Source organism: Zalophus californianus, chromosome 11, assembly GCF_009762305.2.
Source record: "Zalophus californianus isolate mZalCal1 chromosome 11, mZalCal1.pri.v2, whole genome shotgun sequence".
Lineage (NCBI taxonomy): Eukaryota > Metazoa > Chordata > Mammalia > Carnivora > Otariidae > Zalophus > Zalophus californianus.
In genome coordinates this window covers 15946858-15967733 of record NC_045605.1, presented here as the reverse complement: position 1 = coordinate 15967733, position 20876 = coordinate 15946858, and the positions used below count along the sequence as shown (strand labels likewise).

The window sequence follows — 20876 nt, the reverse complement described above, 5'->3', positions numbered from 1 at the left end:
AGCATTCAGGTGATGCAGAGGAGAGGGGAGCTCTGGCTGTGGGGTTCAGTCCAAGTCGGCCACTTTCTGCCCTTGTGCCCCTGAGCGAGTAGCATTCCCTTCCTCTGGGCCTTTGTTTCCGCATCTGTAAAATGGGGCCAAGGTTGGAGTAGAGGGCCTGTAGATTCCCTTTCAGCTGGACTTTGCCAGATCCAGTAGTCTCCATACTGCACGCTCCCTCCTCCACGGCCCATTCCCCCCCCCCCCCCCGCCTCTCCGCCCGCCCCATCTTAACTCCACCTCCACCGAGCAGCTTCTCCCCCCCACTCCGGCCGCTAGGGGTCACTGCCTCCCTTTGTCAGCGAGGAGGAGGGCGGCTAGCCCTCCAGCCCTCCCGGGGCGGGAAGGCGACCGAAGGGGCACCTCCCGAGCCAGTGGGCCTCGGCGGACCCCGCAGCCCTCGCGGGGGACCCGCCTCCGCCGGGGGTCGGAAGGTGCGCGCGGCCGGGCCGGGGCCGGGGCCGGGACCGGGGCCGGGGCCGGGCGGGCGCGGGCCGCGCGTCGGGAGCCAGGAGGGGGTTAACGCTAACCCCTCCCCCTCGGTCTGACATCACGGGGAGAGCGGCTGAGAGGCTGGAGCTCGGCGAGTGAGAGAAAGAGCGAGAGCGGCGAGCGCGGCGCGGCTCGGCGCCCAGGCAGCTCCACATTGTTGCGGATCGCCGGGACCCGGCAGCGCGAGCAGCGGCGGCGGCGCGGGGTGGGTGGGGGGGGACGCGCGGCGCACCCGGCTCGCCCTCCGCCCGCGGAGCCGCACCGCCCGAGCCGCCGAGCCGCGCGGCCGCCCGCCGCCTGGGCCCCGAGCCCACCGCGCCTCCCGCCCGCCGCCCTCGGAGGACGGCCGGCCATGGACGCCTGCAAGTTGGAGCCGAGCGGGAGGGTGTGAGCGCGCCGGGGGCCGGGAGCCCGCGCAGCGCAGCGGGGCAGCCGGGCGCGCCGGGGGTGGGTCCCTCTCCCCAGCCGGGCTCTGCGTGGAAGAAGAGGGCGGGGACCGGCGCCGGGAGGAGAGCGGAGGAGGAGAAGGGGGCATGACTCGTGCAACTTGCGGCGGGCATCCACCGAGCCTCTGAGCCGCCGGCGGCCCGGGGCCGGGATTGCGGCCGCGCCGATCGCACCCAGCCCACCCCGCCCCGGACGACGGCTGCGGCTGACCTGGATCCTCGGAGCGCCCGCCGGCCGGCAGCGATCGGCCTTCGTCTTCCGGGCTGGTTTCTGGAGCGCGGGGAGCGCTCTCCTCGCGGCCCCTCTCGCCGGACCCCCGGACCCCGATGGCTCGGATGGGGCTTGCGGGCGCCGCTGGACGCTGGTGGGGACTCGCTCTCGGCTTGACCGCATTCTTCCTCCCAGGTAAGCGCGTTCCGTTCCGCCTCTGCCTTTTTTACCGCTCCCCCCCCCCCCCATTCCAGTGCCTTCCCGGAGCTGGGAGCTGGATGGCGGGCACGTCTGGGTTATAGGCAGCGAAAGGAGCCAGAAAAGTTGGGTCACGGCTTAGGTAAGGGGGGTGCGGGTGGCACGGCGGAGAGAGAGGATGAGAAGCCCAACAGCCTGCCCTGCAGGGAAGCGGTCGGATGCACGTCTCTGTATGGCAAGAAAGCACTTTATTCCGTTCAGTTTTTCACAAAAATAACAATATGTAATAGCGTTCTGTTTATTTAATAACCAGCTCTCAGCTCGGGAAGCAGTTTGGAAACACTGTATGTTACATAAATGCAAAATAATCACCGTAATCTCCGTCTCAGGGTATGAGACAACAGCCCCAGGGGGAGGGCGTCAGTCTCTCGAAGGCGGTGGGCTGTGGGTCTGGAGGATGGCAGGGGGGCTTCGTCTCTGTCCCCGGCCCCTTTGCCAGACGGCTCCGCGCGCTCGCGCCTCCTCCCGCCCCACGCAGCCCCACGCGGGCGCCGAGAGCCGGCTCCTGCGTCAGAGGCAGCTTCTCGCTCACCTGCGGTTCCTCTCCCGGTGGGTGAGGCCCGGGCCGCGCGGGCTCGCAACCTCCCGGCCTTGCGCGAGCTGGACTTAACCTCGGAACTCCACTCCCAGTTTGCAACCCCCCCCCCAGCCCAGGAAGCGCCGCGGGCTTGGTGCCAGCCAGGTGGCTGCATGACCCACTTTCCCGAGATGCCCCTTCGTGTCCTTCCCCGAGGTGCCGGCGGCCGAGGGGTTAACCCGACGCCCGACCCTGGGGTGGCCCGCGGTGGCCCATCTGACGGGTGCGGTGGGGGCGGAGGCTGGGACCGGCCGGCGGCGTATTGTGCTGGGGAATGAACTGGAAAATGCGTTTAGGAGGCAAATCCGACCGAGTCCCCTCGCCTGGATTTAACCCTTTGTGTCCCTGGGGAAGCTACCCAGCTCCCACGGTGGCTGGTGACACCAGCGGGGGTCGGGGTGGGGGTGGGGGTTCCTCCACCCCTCTGGGAAGAAATCTGAGCCGGTCTCCCGCTCCCGCCTGGGCTAGATGGGGTTTTGGCGGGGGGAGGGAGGGGGCTTGGCTGGAGCACGTGGTCTGGGCTTAGGGTGGCAGAATAAGGGGTCGGAGTACAGACAGACCAGCTCCGATGGGGTGAGAATACCGGATCGCTGGCAGCGGCCCGTTGGAGATGCCCGCGATGCCGCAGACTTTTGGGCTGGTGTGTTGTTACCCAGAGGCCAACCCGGCTGCCGAGTTGCAGGCCGGGGTGCACCCCTGGGAGGCAGGAACCTGGCCTCATTCAGTTCTGTACCCTTTCTGCCACTAGCCTACCGCCAAGGCTCCACAGATCTCGCTGAGTGGCTGATGGCATCGAAAGCACTTTGTAGAAGCCAGCACAACGGTGCCCCCGCCCCTACAGCCTGTGGGGTGCTGCCCTGCTAGGTGTGGGGGGGGGGAGGGGGCACTGCCCATTTCCAGGGGCCTGACTAGTCCCATCCCTGGCAGGGTGGTCATGGGGAGTGAGAGGTCTTCCTCTCACACGGGACCTCCTGGGAATCCAACTGGAGCTCAGGCCCTACCTAAGACTCCCCTGACCACTGGGGGTTTGGGCTTCTGGGAACCCTTAACCGCATAGTGTCCACACCAGGATTCTAGAGAAAGGAGAGCTTTGGGAGAGCTCTAGTTGGTTTGGCACGCCAGGGGTTAACCTAATTCTGGTCGGACAAAGAGTGGGAAGGTTTGGGGGAAAAGAATGAACTCACCCCCATCCTCCCCTCCTTTTGTTGTTCTCTTTCCCCCAGCTTTGTGATACACAGTGGTTAATTATTTCTTGGGGGGGGGGTGCCTGCTGGAAGCCTGCTCACTCAAGGAGTGGGGCCAGGGAGATGGCACTCCCACCTAACTCAAGTGTAGACGCTACCCCCACCAAAAATCCAGATTGAGGGGTAGGATGCAGACCTAGAACCCCAGCTCAGACAGGCATTTCATAAGCACTCCTTGATTGACTGTCATTGTCATGGCTGGCCAGCATCAGGGGCAGCCAGAATTCCCCGATCGGCCAAGCTCCTGTACCCTGAGCCGGTGCCCCTGGTCCCCTGCAAAGGGAGGCAGGGGGTATGGTGGTGCCCATCTGACACTTGGATGGAGGCTGGTAGGCTCAGAAGTTGCCTGCCCACACCCCACTTTCTACACACACACACACACACGCACACGCACACACACACACACACACACACACACACACACACACACACACCCCGGCTCCCTCCTGAGTGCTCACTGCTGCTCCTCTCTGGGGACTTGCCAGACTGATGCTCTTTTCTGGGTTCTCCTGGGCTGTGTCAGGGAGCACCGACCCAGGACTTCTCTGGGGGAAAGCAGGTGGGGGCAGCCCCCAGAGTGTATGATGACCCCCTGACTAAAAAACAAACAAACAAAAAAACCCCACAACATTCCCAATCTGGCTATTGACGTGTAAACACAGAAGTATGTTTTTACAACACAGACTTTACCAGGCTGGGCGGTGAAGCCCCACAAGCTTCTGAGATAACAGTTCCTACAGGTCAGCTCCGAGGAGAGGGCCAGTAGGGCCTGGGAACTGCACCCTAAAGAGGGCCCGGAGGAGCCCTGGAGGGAGACAGAGAACCTACCTTTGAAGCAGGTGCGGAGAGCTGGTGTCCCACCTACACCACACCCTCCCTAATTGGCTTCCCCAAACCTTTTGTCTAGAGAGAGCACACACACCCCAGGTGTCATGCACACCCTCGGAAGACCTGTCGGGCCGCCACCGCACACCCCTTCTCTGCAGTCTGTACAGAGCTCCCAGAAGGTGGTTTCCTGCGAAACTCAGAGTGTCAGAGCAGCTGGGCCCTTTCCCTCTCTCCCCATTTCTCACAGAAGGCGATGTGCTCAGGCTTGCTGGGCAGGACATTATGGCAAAACCAATTCTGCTGGCCTGGGGATTACAGCGTGTGTGAACAGCAGTCTCGTGCCCGTTTTGGAGGCTGCGCTATGGAGAGTGTCTCGGAATCAGATTCAGGGCCTAATAGCCAAAGCTGGAGGGGAGGAGAAGATATTGCAGAGTCTGGACCCAGCAGCCCCGGCAGAGCAGCTGAGAAGGCATCTCTGAGCCTGAATATCTGTGGCTCGGGGGCAGGGGGGCCCCTTGTGGTCCCACGCGGGCTGAAAGAATGGTATTAGTTCCCTCCTCGGCCACCCGGCTTTACACAGTGAATCCACCTCGGTGGCCACTTCCTGACCCAGGACCCAGTTGAATGCTGCCAGGATGGTGGCACCAGCCAACAGGACCCTAGTGCTGACGGCTGAGCCAGTGGGCCGGCATGAGGGGGTGGGGGTTCGGGCAGAGGGTCTGCCCCAGCTGCTGTGTCTAGATACTGCCATTGTTTAGCATTGACTAATGTTCATTGTTCGGCACAAACAGAAAACACCCAAGGGAGGTGTGAATATACCTTGGATTTTCCTGATCTTACCTTTCCTGGTTAACCTGGTAACTTGAATGGCTCCTACCTGGGGGAGAGACAGAGAGGGGGCCTGTGTATTCACCTGCTTTACTGTTGTTGTGTTGTCCGTTCGGTTGTTTTTGTTTTTGTTTTTTTAACTTTGCATGTTGGCCAGGGTGCCAGGCTGGGATGGACAGTAGCCAGCTATGGGAGTTAGGCTGTAGTGGTTCTGACAGTCTGCATATTGTCTCGCCATCAGTGTCGAGTGGGTACTCGCACACACGCGTGTGCAAGGCTTTGTGTGCTTGTGTTGGTTATCTACAATGCCTTGTGCCCCTGCAGAGCCATGGGCACGAGGGCAAGGAGGTGTTGTTCACTGGCATGTGTGGGTCACCGCAGGCCTGGGGCCATCAATAGATAGCAGGTGGATAGTCACATGTAACTGATTTCTTAAGTCTTTCCAACTAGGATTTTGTGAGTAGCTCTGAGCCTTGATAATGCTTGTGTTGATGTCAGTGTCCGGGAGGCGGTTTTGGGAAGAGACCTAGGATTTGCCCTCAGCCAGCTCCTTCCAAGATGGGCTGTCGGGTCCTTTGGGGGGTGGGCAGCCTCTACACGGGTTGCTATTCCTGTTCTGTCCTTGGCTTTAGACTGGACCTCCGCATGCTCACAGGGAGGTGCTCAGCTGGAGAGACTTTACTCTCTTGTCTCGCTGGCAAACAGCATCTGGAACCTGCTGCTCACTGGGGCCTGGCTTGTCCCACAGCTTCTTGAGACCCCTGCAAGGCTGGGAGGGTCCCTGAGAGATAGGTTTTCAGCTACTGATTTGGCATCTTTGCTTCCTGTATGAATACTTGGGGAGCAAGGGGATCATCTGGGGGGCGAAGGTGGCATACTCTGAGCATTTAAAAAGGGCCACGAGTGTGGGTTTTGGTCCTCCATAAAGAGCCCTGCAGAACCATATGTGTGCCCGGGTCGGCAACATACATGTGCCTGGAGACACCTGGCTTGTGCAGCAGAACTTGGGAGCCCCCTTGGTGGAAGGGGAAGAGGGCTCATCCTGGGAGCCCAGGACCCTGTGCCCCAGGCTGGCGGGCAGTTGCTTCTCCCCTGTGATGCCCGCCCCTCTCCATAGAGACCAGGTCTGCGAAGCAAACAGCAGATGTGCTGGCTGGGCCAGGAGGTAACTTAAGATCTGAGCAGGTTTCACCTTGCAGAGGGAATGCCCTGAGTTGGAGATAACACCCTTTAGTCCAGTTAACCCTTGAAGCTCTGGATTCTATGTGCTGATTTGGGAGATGGGGAAAGAGAAAACATAGATGGAAAGAAGACACATCAAGCCTAACATCTGAACCCTGACCCATTCCACAAGGAGAGGTGAACTTGGTATAACAGGAGAGACCCAATAAGGACACAAAGAAAGTCTTCCTGACGGCAGGCTGTAGGCTCTTTAGGGCAATGGATAATCCCAAGGTTTATCCTTGGATGGCGAAGGGGGGCAGTGATATGTATTCTCAGGAGCTCATGGGATCTGTGCCTCTCTAGAGCACGGCCCTAGGGCAGGGCAGCAGCAGTGACCCCAGGCCCTAGTCAACAGATAATGGCATACAGCTTGCTTGCTCTCCCTGCAGCCTGGGGAGCACCCCATCTTGGCCGCCCAGCAAAGTACAGCCAGGTCAACTGGGTTTGAATCCCAGCTCGACAAATTGCTAGCTGAGTAGACTTGGTTAAGTTTACTTCATAGGCCTCAGTTTTCTCCATCTGTACAATGGGTTTCTGTGAGTACAGCTTTCAAAGGAGGTTGTAAAGATTAAACTGACAGTAAGGTATGAAAAGTGCTGAGCGCGTTGCAGGCATGTGATAAAATGGGCAGCGAAGTGGCAGCTGCTTCCATGCTCCGTGCCTTTCCTCTGAGTGGTCACGGCCCCCTCTGCATCTGCCGGCGGGGCAGTGCCACCTCTGTACTCCCCTGAGGAAGAGCCACTCAGCTGCCTGCCCGGTGCTGACCTCACTGCCCTGGTCGCCAGCCACGAGCTGTTCAGGGTGCCCCCCCCCCAACCTGGAAACAATGGCGGAGGCTGCAGCAGCCCTAGGGGCTCAGGGGGCCTGGTGGGCTCCAGGCACCTGTATGAGCCCGACCCTGGTAGTCGTGGACTCGCACACACAGCAGGTGCTCTGTGGCCTTTGTTCTGCAGCGCAGCACCAGGGGCTCTCCCGGGCACCCGCCTCACTCCCTGGCTACGCCGCAGCGAGGCTCCGTTGTCCATCTGGAGCTCTGGCTGGGGTAGAAACCGGGGCTGGCAGAGAGGGCCTGGGACTCAGCCCCTGCCCTCCTTCAGAATTCTGCATTTGGGGGAAGGGTGGGCCACTAGACCCTGTCTCCAGCAGTCCACTCATCTGGCAGGATGGTACAGCCAGATCGAGAATCCCTCCTGGCGTCACCCCCTTCTCGCTGGCAGAAAAGCCTCTTCCGGTTTATCCTGTTGCAGATAGAATCCTTTCACCACTAAAAATAAAAATGTCTGTGGCCCTCTTGACAGCTCATGGTTCCAGCTGATCCTCCCAGTAACCCCATGTGAATGGTATTCCTGGTCCTTCCATTTTACAGATGAGGAAAGTGAGTCAGCTTAGTAATTTGCTGACCACCTCCAGCTAATGTGGCCAAGTCGGGTGCTGGGTCCTCTGACCCCCAATAGATCTCCCAGTAGATTGAGGGAGCTGAAACAGGCTGAGATGGACACATTACAGCAGAGGTTGAGCCAGGCCATGATAGGGCGAGTCCAGTGAGATGGTCATGCACTTCGCCAGCCACCACTACTCTCCCCCTACCACAAGCCAGAGCTCCCTAGGGAAGTGAGGGATAAGTGAGGACATGGGTCGGAGGGTGGCCCAGCCAGAGCTGACCATGGATCCCAGGTCCCCACCACAGTACAGGACGCCCAGCAACCGAACGGCTGGAGTTGGGGGGAAGGCAGGGGAGGGAAGGGTGTCTTTCTAGAAGCTAGAGCATCACCCCCTGGAGATCTGGCCTGAGACGAGGGCAGGGCTCTGGGGTATGAGCACGGAGCCCCAGGGCGCAGGCAGTCACGGGGGGGCAGAGAGTGGTCCTCGGAGAGCTTGTGGACTGGCCTGGGGCCGCAGAGGGGAAGGGGCTGAGATTTGGCAGGCAGAGCCAACTCCTTCTCCCAGGCCACTCCCCACCCGGCTCTGGTCTGTGCAGACCCCAGTTTCATTTCCAGTTTATGAGGAGTCTCATTACCAAGCCACAGACAATAAAACCCGCCCGGCCACTCTGGCCCGGATCTCATTAGAGGACATTAGTTCCACTGGCTGGTAGCTCCGCTGGGACACAGCTGCAGGCGTGGCCCAGGAAGCAAATCAGGCCAGTGGCCACAGGCACAAGAACGTCCCATTGGGAGTTTGAGTTTGATCTATGGGCTTAAGTGGAATGCCTCCTGGAATGTGTGTTCCCCAAGGCTGGAAACACTCCTTTCTGCCCCCTTGGGCCCCCCAATTCTATCCCCTGCCTGAAGGGGAGAAGGACACAGCTCTCCGCCAGGGCTCTTCCTAGGAGTCCGCTTTGTCTGGCAGGACCTGGCCCAGAAGCTCAGCAAACCACCGTTCTGGGGCAGAGGGCCTTTGCGGGACAGGGCAGCAGCCCACCCTTACCCCTAAGTCTGAGAGACACGTGCTAGCAGCAGAGAGGGAGTCTGGATTCCTCACAGCCACTTCGGCCTGAATCCTGGCCCATCTTTCTGCCCAGAAGGTGGGGTGGAGACCTGGGGACCCCACAATAGAAATTTCTTTCCTCCCCTAAAGATGCACTTGTGGCAGCTGACAGCCTTGGCAGGAGCTTGCTGGTCTCACATCCCTCCCGGAGGTGGAGTAACTTGCCCACGGTCACTGTGATGGAGCCATGGGTCCCCTCTTGGGGTTCTCCTCACCAAAGCCGGGATTATTTCTTGCTTTGCAGATTCTAGTCCCTGTTGACAGCCCCTCTCCTCTCCATCTGCGCCTTCTCCTCCTGCTTTATCTTGATTTCTTTCCCCTGCAATCCTGCATACCTGCTGGTCACCAGAATACCACCAGGGCTCAGGCACCATGAAAACAAGACCAGAGCAAAGGGAACCCTGCCCCATCTCAGGAGCTCAGTCTTGTGGAGAGGAAAGTGAGCAGCAGGCCCAAAGAACTAGTTCTTAGCACACACGAGCTCACTTGTGTGCTCCCATGGAGGGTCACACAGGCCAGCCCACGCTTTGGCACATGAACTGGTGTGCCCGCCAAGTGAGTCAGCCGAGATAGGAGGGCCGGTCTGTTTGGGCAGACGCGAGTCAGCCTGGCTCTGGAGGCAAGGGGAGTGGAGACCTGTACGGGGTCTTGGAGCTGCCCGGGAAGGCCCTAGGCGACCGCTGGTCTGGAGTGCAGGCCCCAAGTAGGACTGCCTGAGGCTGCTTCCATGCACTCGACTCTCTGGGCCCTGAGCAGGGAGTATCCCAAGCAACCCCTCCCTCAGTCCTGGTGGGTTGCGGGCAATTGCTGTCAGCTGCCAGGACAGAGGAAGTTCGCGAAGGTGCCTCAGAGCCAAGCCAGCCTTGTAACCACTTGTGGGCCCCACCTCGGGAGGGGCTGCTTGCAACGCCCTTGCTCCCAGGACTGTGGCAGGGGCCCATGACTCCTGGCTCTCTGGCTCCCATCTGCCCACACGGCTTCTTGGATGGATGGACCTAAAGCCTACGTGACAAAGACACTCACAGGCCCGGAGAATCTGCTCGCTGCCCCCTCCCTGGCTCATCTCTCACTGCCCTCCCCTGAAGGCCAGGCCCGCCCAGCCACACACCCCTGTATTCACGCCCCAGGTTTCCCCGCCTTACTTCCCGTATCTAAATACTGACCTAAGAGCCACTTCCACCATGAAGCCTCCTGACCCACCCCCCGCCCCCGGCTGGGGATAACCTCTCCCATCTCAAAGCCCTCTCGCACCTCATCCGGGCCACTCCGTGCCACTAACCACTCCGCGTCTTGCTAGGTGGTCATTCAGGCCTGGGACTTACCATCTCCCCAAGACCGAGAGCTCTAAAGGGACAACGTCCGTTACTGATGGATCTCAGTGTCCCCAGGGCCTAGTACAGGTTGGCCACATCAGGGGCTGCTACTAGATGCCAGCTGGATACATGGTTGGTCGTTTGGACAGTTGATGACAATGATAGTAATAATGAACTTTTATTGAGAGTACTTGGGTGGCAGACACTGTCGTCAACTTCTTACATGTAATAACTTATTTAATTTTCATAACAACTCATGTGGAAGGTACATCTGTTCTCTCTTTTTTTTTTTTTTAACATGAGGAAAGATGAGGCCCAGCAGAGGTTAGGTAACCTGCCAATGGTCACACAAGTGACTTACTAACTAGTTAAGTGGCAGAGCCAAGAAGTCAGGCCCAATGTCCATGATCATACCACTTAGCTAAGCGGGTGGACTGGCGATGGAGAGAGACAGCTTACCAAGCCTGGGAGAAACACAGGACCTTGCATCCAGAATGCCCACCACCCCTGCATAGTGCTCACCCCCCTGTTCCCTTTGATGGTGCGGGGGGAACCTGATGGGGAGCTATCAGTGCTTATCATCAGAGTCTCGGTGGTCATCACTACTGTATCCTTTAGATACCTTACAGGTACTAGAAGCACAGTCATTACACTCCTGGTGGATCCTACTGCAGTCACTGTTACGTCTTGGGAGTGTTGATGTGGCTATGCTGGAGAGAAGTGTCTCGCTATCATCACTCTTTCATCCCCTGAGCTTTGGGGCATCACTGCCGCCACATGGGGGCCTCCTCCCATGCTGCACCGTGAGACTAGAGCCAGGGGGTACTAGCTTCTCCCAAAGAAGCCACTGGGAACTACCCCCAGCCGGTGTTCCCAGGCTGTCCCTGGGCCCTGGGTGGGTCCACAGCTCAGCAAGCTGATCCTATGTCAGAGCCCATCCGAAGCTTCTGGGAGGTTCTGGTCTCCCTTGCCCTCACCCAGAGATTCCCAAAAAATGGCAAGGGAGGAGTCCCTGCCTGGAGTGATGGGGAGGATTTAGGGTGTTCACCTGTACTGGCTGCTTGGATCCCCTGGGATGAAAGGGCTGGTGCTTCCTCTGCCCCAGGCAGGTTCAGAACAGGGGGCTGGGCACAGAGGCATGGCAGCCTCGCGGTCTCGCGGCAGGGGTAGAGAACTATCCCAGGGAAGAGGGTCATGGGAGCAGAAAGATCAAAACGCCTTCCAGGGTCGTGGCCGAGGACTGAGTGACCTCCAGATAGCTCACACGCGGACTGTCCTCTCGATGGTGACCCGGGGCCGATGCTCCCCTCAGCACACCCTGACCCCTGCAGGTCACCATGTGGGCTCAGGCCTCACAAACTTGCTTAATTAGGAAGGTAACTGGGCTGCCAAACAGTCACCTGATATGTTTCGATGCCAAAGAGAAATTCCTCCTAGACCCTCTGCTGTTCTAGATTATCCATGCTCCGTTAGCTTGAATTACGGCAGAGCCTCTGTGGCCCAGACACAGGCCAAAGCTCTGCGATTGGTTCCTGAGGCTGGAGTCTGCCCTGTGCCCAGGAAATGCTTGGAAGCAATAGTAGGATGGAGGCCTGAGACCCACCTGACGCCCATCCAAACCCTTAGTGCGTGTCAGGGCCCAGGGCCTACAGATGCCCACCTGTGTCTTGAGCCAAGCCACCTCTTTGCCCTTCTTCTCTACCCTGTGGGTCAGGCGTCCTTCGAGGGTTTTGAGTCAATGGCATAAGCCTTTGGCGGTGGCTCCTGGGTAAAAATTGGAGCAGAGGCAGGGCCAGGCTTCTCTCGGGTGTAAATAAGATCAGAGCAGAACAGCCGCACTGCACTGGATTATTTTATTATGATTGCCCACCTCCCCCACCCCCCGAACTGTCCTCACCTCATTGGCCTAGATAGCTACATCTCGCAGAATGATGGATGGGCCTCCTCTCCCTTCTCAGGCAGGGTGGCCAGCCCTGCTGCCGAGACGCCCTCCTACCCGGCCCCTTCCCAGATTTATTCTCTGTGTTTATGGTGCCCAGAGAGTAATCAGTGTCCTGGGCCGGCTGAGCACTCTGATTATCTCCGCTCGATTGATGGATGGGCCCTTGGGGAACTTGGGCAATGGCCCCCTGCCTGCCCTTGCCCACCCAGCACCCTTCCCACCCTGAGTCACCCCCCAGGGGTCAGATGAGGGGCCTCCCTGTCGGTACGGGGGGAGGGGGGTGATGGGGGAGGGAGCCCGCAACATCCCTCCCTAGCACCCACATCTTGGCCCTGCAGTGGGGGTGAGAACTGGGGAAGGGTCTCTGTGGCTCCCCCTTCCCTCCAGGGAGCCCAGAGCAGGGACACACAGGGCCACCAGGCAGCTTGCCTGGGGACCAGCACCCCCTGCTCTGCCCAGGAAGATGGCTCGATTCCCCCCTCCCTTCCTCTCACTCCATCACTCCTGCCCCCTTGGCCCTTGTGTACACAGCTCAAGCTGTAATGATAATTTGTGCAGCTTTATGTGTTTCTTTACAAGTGTTTTTATGTCCTCTGTGTGTGTATGAGAGAGGTTTATGGTGTGTGTGTGTGTGTGTGTGTGTGTCTGTGTGTCTGTGTGTGTCTGTGTCTGCTCCTGATTATAGACACGGATTGCCATCTTTTCACCCACAGAGGTGGGGGGTTCTCCCCCAGCTGGAGGGGGGTAGGAAGTGGGGGGAAAGAGGCGGGCAATCAGATGATGACTGTCCCTGGCAGGGTCCACACTGCCCCCCAGCCGCCAGTTAGAGAATGCAGAAGGTCAATCTGAGATAATTGTTTTGTCTATAGGATCACAAACAACTGGTTGGACTCTCCCCCCCGCCCCCGCAAATTGAACCCACTGTTCATTTTGGAGCCAAGTGGTCTCCCGTCTCTTATTACTTACGTGTGCCCACATGTGGATCTGTGTCTTGTCTTCTCTGAACTTGAGTTCCCTCCACTGGGAAGTGCGTATGCAAGAACGAGAGGCTTAGAAGAGGTAGATAGTGCGTGTGGTGGGATGAGTGCAGTGCCTGGTACAGAGTGAATCTTCACACCACTTGGTTATTAATAGCTGCTGCTTGCCCAGGGAGGCGACATCTAGGGGAGGGTCAGTTCCCTGGGGCTGGGACGCCTCTCAGCTGAGTTCCTCTCCACTTGGGCAGGGTACATCACCTGCACAGGCGCCTGGGCTCCTGGAAAATCACCCCCACCCCCAGATGGTCCCCGGAAGATGCCCGGTGACGGCTCTTTGGAGCCATCCTGTGCTCCCTTCTTAAAGAGTAGTTGGAAGCAAGAGTTATATGCCCTCAACCAACAAACCCCACACACAGGCTTCTGGCCGCACAATGTGCTGGGTGCCAGCACTTGTGGGAATCCCTCTGCCCTGGGTATGTGGTGGCAGGACGGGGTACACAGGTCCATTCCTGCATTCCCTAGACGGTGTGGGCACTGACACCTCCCGTGGACCCCACACTGAGCAGGGAGCAGGGGCTGAGCAGCAAACGTAACTTCCCCGCCCTCCTGGAGCTGCCCACCCACAGGGGATGGTATCTGCCCTCTGGCCTCACACAGCAGGGGACACCCGAGGGTGCCATCTCTTAATGCCCGCAGGCCACAGGCCTGGCTGGGAGATGGGGAGGAGGAGCTGGGGCCTTGTGGGCTAATGCCCAAGTAAACCTGTCACTCTTCCTAAGCCTTTCCTGCTTGGCTCTGAAGGGGCAGGTGTGATGCCCCTTCTGAAAGGGACCACCTTCTTAAAGCAGGCTACGCTTCTGAGCCCATTTGGTCCCCTCCTGCCCCCAGGTCTGGAAAGAACCTCCCAGCTGGGCTATCAGCTGAGGGTAACTCCCTTCCCTGCAGGATATACAGGGGAAGTTGGATAGATAGGGGAAGTTGGGAGAATCCTGGCACTGGAAGGAGAGCAGATAATGTAACACCCATTCACTTCTTAAAACCCCTCAGCCTCGTTCCTACTGGTTGGTTGAACATCCAGCTTCAGCATGAATACCCCCAGTAACGGGAGACTCAGCACCCTACATGGAAGCCCCTGCAGCTCTGAGTGCCCCAGATGCTTCCTTGCACTGAGCTGAGATCTGCATGCCTGAAGCCCCTACGCGTGAATCCTGTCTCAGCCTCCTTGGGATCGGTGTGGAGCACATCTGATCTGGCACGGGATGTCCTTCCAGAGGGTCTCCTGCTCTCAGTCTTCTCTCCCCTGTGCTTTTGGCCAACTCTGACCTACCTGGCCATCTTTGGGGCTCTCCATGGAACCAGGTCATCAAGATCCCTAGCAGCAGGTGTGGGGCCCCGACCGACCTGCCCCAGGAGTTTGGCCCAGGATCCCGCAGCCACTACAGCCATCCAGGGATCCGGGAAGAGGCAGAGCAGGTTGGCTGCCTTCACGCTTCCCCACCTCCACCTCACCCCTTCCGAACCTGTTTTCCTTTGGATTAACAATAAATTGCAGTGAAAGATCCGCTTATCTCCAGTGGGAATTAAGGAATTAAGTTGGTGATGGGGAGAGAAGGGCCTGAGAAAGGGAGCATATTGCACAGATTCAGGGCATGGAGAGGACAGTGGGGAGGGGCTGAGGAGCAGGACCCTCCGCCTGCAATCTCCGCCCTGGAGACAGCGGGGAGCAGCCCCTCGTTCTCCCAGCAGCCTGTGCCCTAATGGGGACGGGTGGGGGCCTGTTGGAATGGGTGGGGTCCCCCGTGGGAGGCAGGGCACAGCAGGGACGCCCACGTGGCATGACCCTCTGGCAGCCTCTCCTATCACCCATTAGTGCTTCGCCGCACAGGGTGGCCTGTCACGGCCCTAGGAGGGCGAGCCAGGGCATGTGGCAGGGTGAGGCACCCCGCTGTGGGACATGTGGTACGGACGCTGCGATACCGTCCGCCACCCTGCAGGCAGCTCATCAGTACCATCCAGCCACTAAAATTACCCCGGGGCAGCAGACCCCTGTGACCCACTCTGCTTCTCTGATGGATTCCCGTGGCCAGTGCTTAAAGGAGTCTTTCGCCCCTGGAGAGTCTGGGCTTTTCTTTATCCTAAAGTTAACCCAGAAGCCTCCTTCTGGAGTCCCAGCATTGCCTCTGCCCTGCTCAGCTCCAGAGCCCCTTCTCCCACATCCCCTAGGACACACTCCTTGCCACCCTCCCCATCATCAGACCCCTCCATAGCAGCAGATTTGGGAGCGCCCCTTGCCAAACCCTGAGGCTAAACAGGGAGAGATAAGAGGCTGAGCTACTCTCCGGAGAGTGGGGTGGGCGTGGGCGTTGGGATTGTGAAGTGAAGAGGGCACGGATCCAGCCAAGGACAAGGCTGCCTTCGGGTCATCCAGACCAACCCCAAATCTAGTTTCAATCACTGTGATCCCTGTCTCCACCAACACCCTCCCGGGGGCTGGGAGTAGGGGTTGATGTTCGCCAGCACAGGCAGCCACTGGGAGGGGCACGGGAAGATAAAGAGCAAGGCCTGGCTGGAGATAGTGGGGGGAGGTGGGGCGGGGCGCAGAGTCCTAGGGATGCTTGGGATTCAACACTGAAGGGGTGAAGCCAGAAATGGGGCTCTCAAGTCCAAGAGTCTAGCTGGTTAATAATTAGTAGCTCTGGTTAATCATTGGTGGTTTTCCTCCAATTTCAGCTCCCCCTCCCCTGCCCTGGGCTACCCCGTCTCCCCACCCGCCCCTCCCCCAGCTGGTTTCTGGCCTCCAGAGCCAGTGTGGTATTTAATCTTCAAGAGAGATTAGTGGCCTGCTTTAGCTGGCCTCCCCCCACAGGCTGTTTGGATGCCCCTGGATATTTCCGGCTGGAAGGACAGGCCCTGTGACCACCCCAGAAGGCAGCTCCAGCTACTCTTCTGGGCCCTGCCACTGACCCCTATTGACTCACTTGGCTGACCTTGTAGGGTCCTGGGGTGACCCTGTGGGTAATGCTTCCCTATTCCTTTAGGTGAGGTCAGTTAGTCAACATGTTTATCTGCATGTGCCAGGTACTTTGTGTCGAGAAAAAGTACTTTAAGCAGCTCAAACTAAGGCTAAAGACTTTATTCAAAGGCTAATGTGCCTCAGGGGGCACTTGAAGACCAGGTAACTCCCCAAGTGGAAACAGTATTGGAGGTGCAAGGGTGAGGAGGAGAGGGGAGCCCTGTGTCCTTGAGTTTGGGCTTTTTGGTGACATTTTCATCTCCAGCTGCTAGAAAACTTGCTCTTGGGTTGTGCAAACTTCGTGCCTCTCCCTCAGGATCCTGGGTGCTGTCCCACCCTGATGGCTGCCCAGACAGTTCCTTCTAGACCTGTTTTTATAAGTCAAGTGGTCAGGGAATGGGGAGGTGGGAAAGGAGGCAGGGCCTTCGCCAGGGACACAGGGAGCCTCTCCTGCCTATTTTAATCTTTGCACGAGCTGGTGGTGATGCACTGTTGTACCCCCAAACAGGTGTCACCCTGCTGGCTGGACTGATGCACAGAGCGGTCCAGAGAATTTTCCAAGCAATTCAAGTATGTACAGGGCTATGAAGGGGACACCGAGGCCCTAACCTGGGAGAGGCTTCCCTGGGGAAGTGACCTTGAGGCTGGGGCCCAGAGTCTTGAGTCGGAGTGCTGAAGTGGCAGAGAATTACCAGGCCAGCCTGAGGGAGGCCACCCAGGGACACCCACGAAAGAATACTGGTGACTTCTAGATGGGGATCAGGAGCCGGTCGCCATGGGAGGGCCTGGGAGGGTCCTGTGGAGGGTTTTGGACTTAAGGGAACAATCCCCCAATCTGTTCTGTCCAGTTTCAGCCTGACCTGCACCCCAGGCCAGCCTTCCTGATGGCCAGCTGGACGTTCCCACTTCATGCTGTGTGCAGCCCAAAGCCACCCGTGGCCTTCTCCCTGCCCCCACCCCCGGGACACAGTCCTTGCTGGGCTCAGAACCCCAGTTCTGCCATTCGCTGGAGCTGGGACTCCTCCTTCATTCCCTGTATCTGGTTGGTTGTCAGTTCTTAGTGGTTCCATTTCTGCAGGACCCCTCCCCGGTCCCACGACCCCCACCTCTGAGACATCGTGGGGGCCTCTCCCCATTCCTGTGTAGCCTGCCCGCCCCTACTCTGTCTCAAGCTCTCGCAAGCTGCCCGGTGCTGCTGGCTTAAGTACAGACTCCATGATCTACGCCAGGTTTCTCAACCCCAGCCAGCACCATTGACATTTGGGGCCAGAAAATTCTTTTCTATGCGGGGCTGTCTTGTGCACTGCAGGATGTTTGGCTTCTACCCAGTAGATGCCAGCAGCGTCCTCCCCCATCCCCCACCGTGTGACAATAAAAAATGTCTTCAGACATTACTCAATGTCCCCTGGGAGGCAGAGTTACCCCCAGTTGAGAATCACTGGTCTAGGGCCTCACTGTAGCCAGAACCTACTGTGTTGTCTAGTACTTTCTCTCCTCCCCTCACCCCAGACACAGCTCTTTGAAGGAGAGGACTCAGCCTTAAGATCTCTGCAGCCTCTAGCTCAGTGCCTTGTACACAGTAGGCGCTCCATAAATGCACAGCAAACTTATGAGAGCTGGCCGGCTTCCCTCCTTCTCAGTCCCTAGCAAACTATGAGGTTTCTTCTTCTGCACACCTATCTGTTTTCTTGGCACTCTGTGTAACCCCCGAAGCCAAGATGTGCAAACTTCTGATGCTTCCCTTTCTCCCGACACCTCCCTTACCCACCTCATGGTGTTTGCAGCAAACAAAAGCATCTTTTCTCATGGAGTTAACATTTATGAATGCATCAAGGCTGGGGGCGGGGGGGGGGGGGTGCCTCGGTGGCTGCGTGTGTGAAGTTGTGCATGGGTGTGTGGTTTCCACAGGCAGGTGTGTATGCTGGCACGCCTCTGTGTGTGGCATCCAGACCCCACTTGCACGCTGTTTCTCACTTTTCCGCCCACCCGGCCTTTGTTCCTGTTGCCCCTCGGCTTGGTGGGCCCTGCCTCATGGCCCGGCAAGCTTCCTCTCATCCTTCAAGACCCTTCCTTCTCTAATCCCCTGCCCCAAATTCATCATTTCCTCCCCAGTATTTTCATGGCACTTGTGAGCCTTCCTGCCGTAGCGCAGTGATCATGTTATTAGTTAATGTACGCTGTGTCCTTGAGCCTGGGACCGTATGGCGTGCGTGTCTGTGTGTGTGTGTTTGTGTTTGTGTTTCTAGTTCCTATTTTCTTAATACGTGTTTATTAAATAAATTGAAATAAATTGCTTACTCTATTTTCCAAAGCATTTTCTTTGTATTGTTCTAAGAGCGTGATTCATGGCTCTGCCTAACCTTTCTGCACATGCCCTCATGCGTTTCCGAGCCTGCAGATGGGCACGTAACGTACACACGTATACACATACAGCACGATTGCGTTGCACATGTGTGCTTGGGTGTACATGGATGCACGCATGTGTCTCTCTTCCAGTGTTTCTGTAGACTTAAATGTGTGTCCCCCAATACTGCTCTCCAAGGTGGCATGCCCTCAACCTGCAGCCCCCCCCACCTTTGAGAAAGGGTAAGGACAGAGGGGACAGAGTGGTGACTCTCCTGGGCGGCTGTCTCCACCCGTCTCCCAGGATGTCCTTCAGACCCCAGCCCCTGGTCTGCCGGAAGGGACCAGGGGCTTCCTGTTCATCCTGGGGTAGCCCGGGGTGGGCAGGCTGGGTTTGGGGGCAGAGCCCTCTGTGCCCTAGTCACAACACACCCCCTTCTCGATCCATCTCTGCCCTGTTTAATTGGAATTTGGCTAGTGGAGACCATCTGTTCTATTCCGCCTGTTTCCATGACAACCAAGTGGCTTGAGACTGAGGTTTGTGGTGAGAGAAGTGGCCTGGGGGATGCTGGGAAAAATCAGTGAGGTCCTCCCCCTCCAACCTGCTCCACGTCGCCTTCTCCTCTCTGCCCTGCCCTGGTCCCCAAGCCCGGAGGAAGAATACAGCTGTTGCCCACGAGGGAGGAGGCAGCCCCTGCATCGCCCTCCTGTCCCAGCTTTTGCTCCCCTAGGCTACTTTGAGCTTCCTCCAGCTTGCATCCATAAGCACCTGCCGCCCGTATGGACCGGGGAGCCGGCCCTACCCTCTGCCCACCCCAAGACTGGAAGGGGAACCGGGGGGCATCAAAGCCTGCGGTGTTTGCCTATACTTTCAAGCCGCAGTCACCCCTGCCTCCAAACGTCTTCCTCACCCTATCCTGGCATCTCAGATCTCCTTCAACCAGGGACCCCCCCCCCCCCACACACACACACACACACACCACTGTACAAGCTTCAGAAATTTCAACCCACTTGTGATCGCTGATGCACCGCCCCCCCCACAATCCGGGTGTCCAGGGAACCTCAGTCCCCAGACCTTCCAGGTGACAGGGCTTTGAGAATGGGGTCCTTGGGAATGAGTACTCCCTCACAGCCCTGCTGTGGACGCTCAGGACCCCCTCCCAATGTGCCTGGCACATAGAAGAGCTCGGAACCCAGCAGAGAAACTGGGGGTCCCTACAGCGGGATGGTCCCTGAACACCCAGGAGCTCAGACAGGCCTTCACACATTGGGGTGTGAGCAAGCCTCTGTCTCTCCTATTTCTGGACACTTCTGTTTTCACGGTGTTATTTTCTGCCCTAATTTTCCCCATCTATGGCAAAGCCTCTTCCCTGCCTGCTCTATTACCAGGGGACCTGCCTGTCTTCAGAATGGCGTGCCTTGTCAGGTGACCTGTCTGTCACTCAGGTCCCAGGCACAAGGTGCCAGCCACGCCTCTTGTTGGGGGGGGGAGACTGCCCCAGGTGGGGAGGTGGTCCCAGGATCTCTGATGCGCTCCAGCCCAGAAGAATGGGAGGAAGATGACAGGCTGGGACCATAGCGGGTCATTGCTCGGAGCAGCTGTGCTGAGTGGGGACCCCTCCACCTGGGGGTGCCACAGCCTTGCAGGGGCCTCCTGCTGGCCAGCCTGCCTCCATCAGGGTAGGGTGGGCTCTGGCTCCCCACCATCCATCCTTCTCCATGGCCTCTGCTTTTCTTCTCGAGATAGAATTCACCCACCATAAAAGTCACCCTCTTAAAAGTATACAGTGCAGTGGGTTTAGTATATTATCAGAGTTGGGTGACCATCGCCACTTGCTGACACAGAACGTTTTCATCACCCCAAAAAGAAACGCTGTACACCTTTGTGGCCACTCCCCATTCTTCCCTTGCCCGCCCCGCCCCCCCAACAATCACTAATCTACTTCTGCGTCTCTGGATTGGCCTGTTCTGAACATTTCTCATCAGTGGAATCACACCTTGTGGCCTTTTTGTGGCCGGAACCTTTCACGGAGTATTCCATGAGCCTCTCCCGTGTCACCACCCTGCTGAAAGAGTGTCAGTCCAGTCGCTACAGGGCGACACGCAGACCCTTGTCGCAGACTGAGCCCTTCTTAAACTGACACGCGTCTCTCCCTTGCATTCACCTCTACACCAGTAAGGCAATGCTTAGCGCGCTTTAAGAGACACTTTTCTCTCTCTGAGGGGCCCCTGCTCGTCCTGTCAGACCCAGCTAAAAACCTCCCTCCTCCGATCCACCATCACCCTCAGGATCGCTTCTCCTTTTGGACTCCCATCGCTTTCGGTTCATATTTTTACAAAACAAAAGGAAACACAGCGCTTAACTCAGTAATTATTTGTTTTCATGTCTGAGTTCCCTGCTAGACAGAGCTTCTGGAGGAAAAGAAAATGCCTTATTCTTTCTTAGCCCTCTGCCTCCCACCTCTTGCCGCCACCACAATCACCTCTTCCCGAGAAAGCTGGCACAGTGCTTGACTCGGAGTATTGGCAGGGGTGGCCGTGATCCTACCGTCCTCAACAAACAGAAACTACAGGAAGGTGAACGATGGATTCTAAAACCCTCCCCTTCCTCAGCCAGCCCCCTGGGGAGGGCCAGGGGAGGATTGGGGTTGCCT

General features: G+C 58.0%; 1 protein-coding gene across 1 annotated transcript in view; it reads left to right on the top strand.

The window, feature by feature from the left end:
* The first annotated feature begins 765 nt into the window (after nt 1–765).
* The window catches only part of NECTIN1 (nectin cell adhesion molecule 1), a 63662-nt gene continuing 43551 nt past the window's right edge, over nt 766–20876 (top strand). Inside the window, exon 1 of the mRNA XM_027580797.2 lies at nt 766–1383. Coding sequence (XP_027436598.1) covers nt 1305–1383 — 79 coding nt within the window. The 5' untranslated portion in view covers nt 766–1304. The remainder of the gene's footprint in view (nt 1384–20876) is intronic.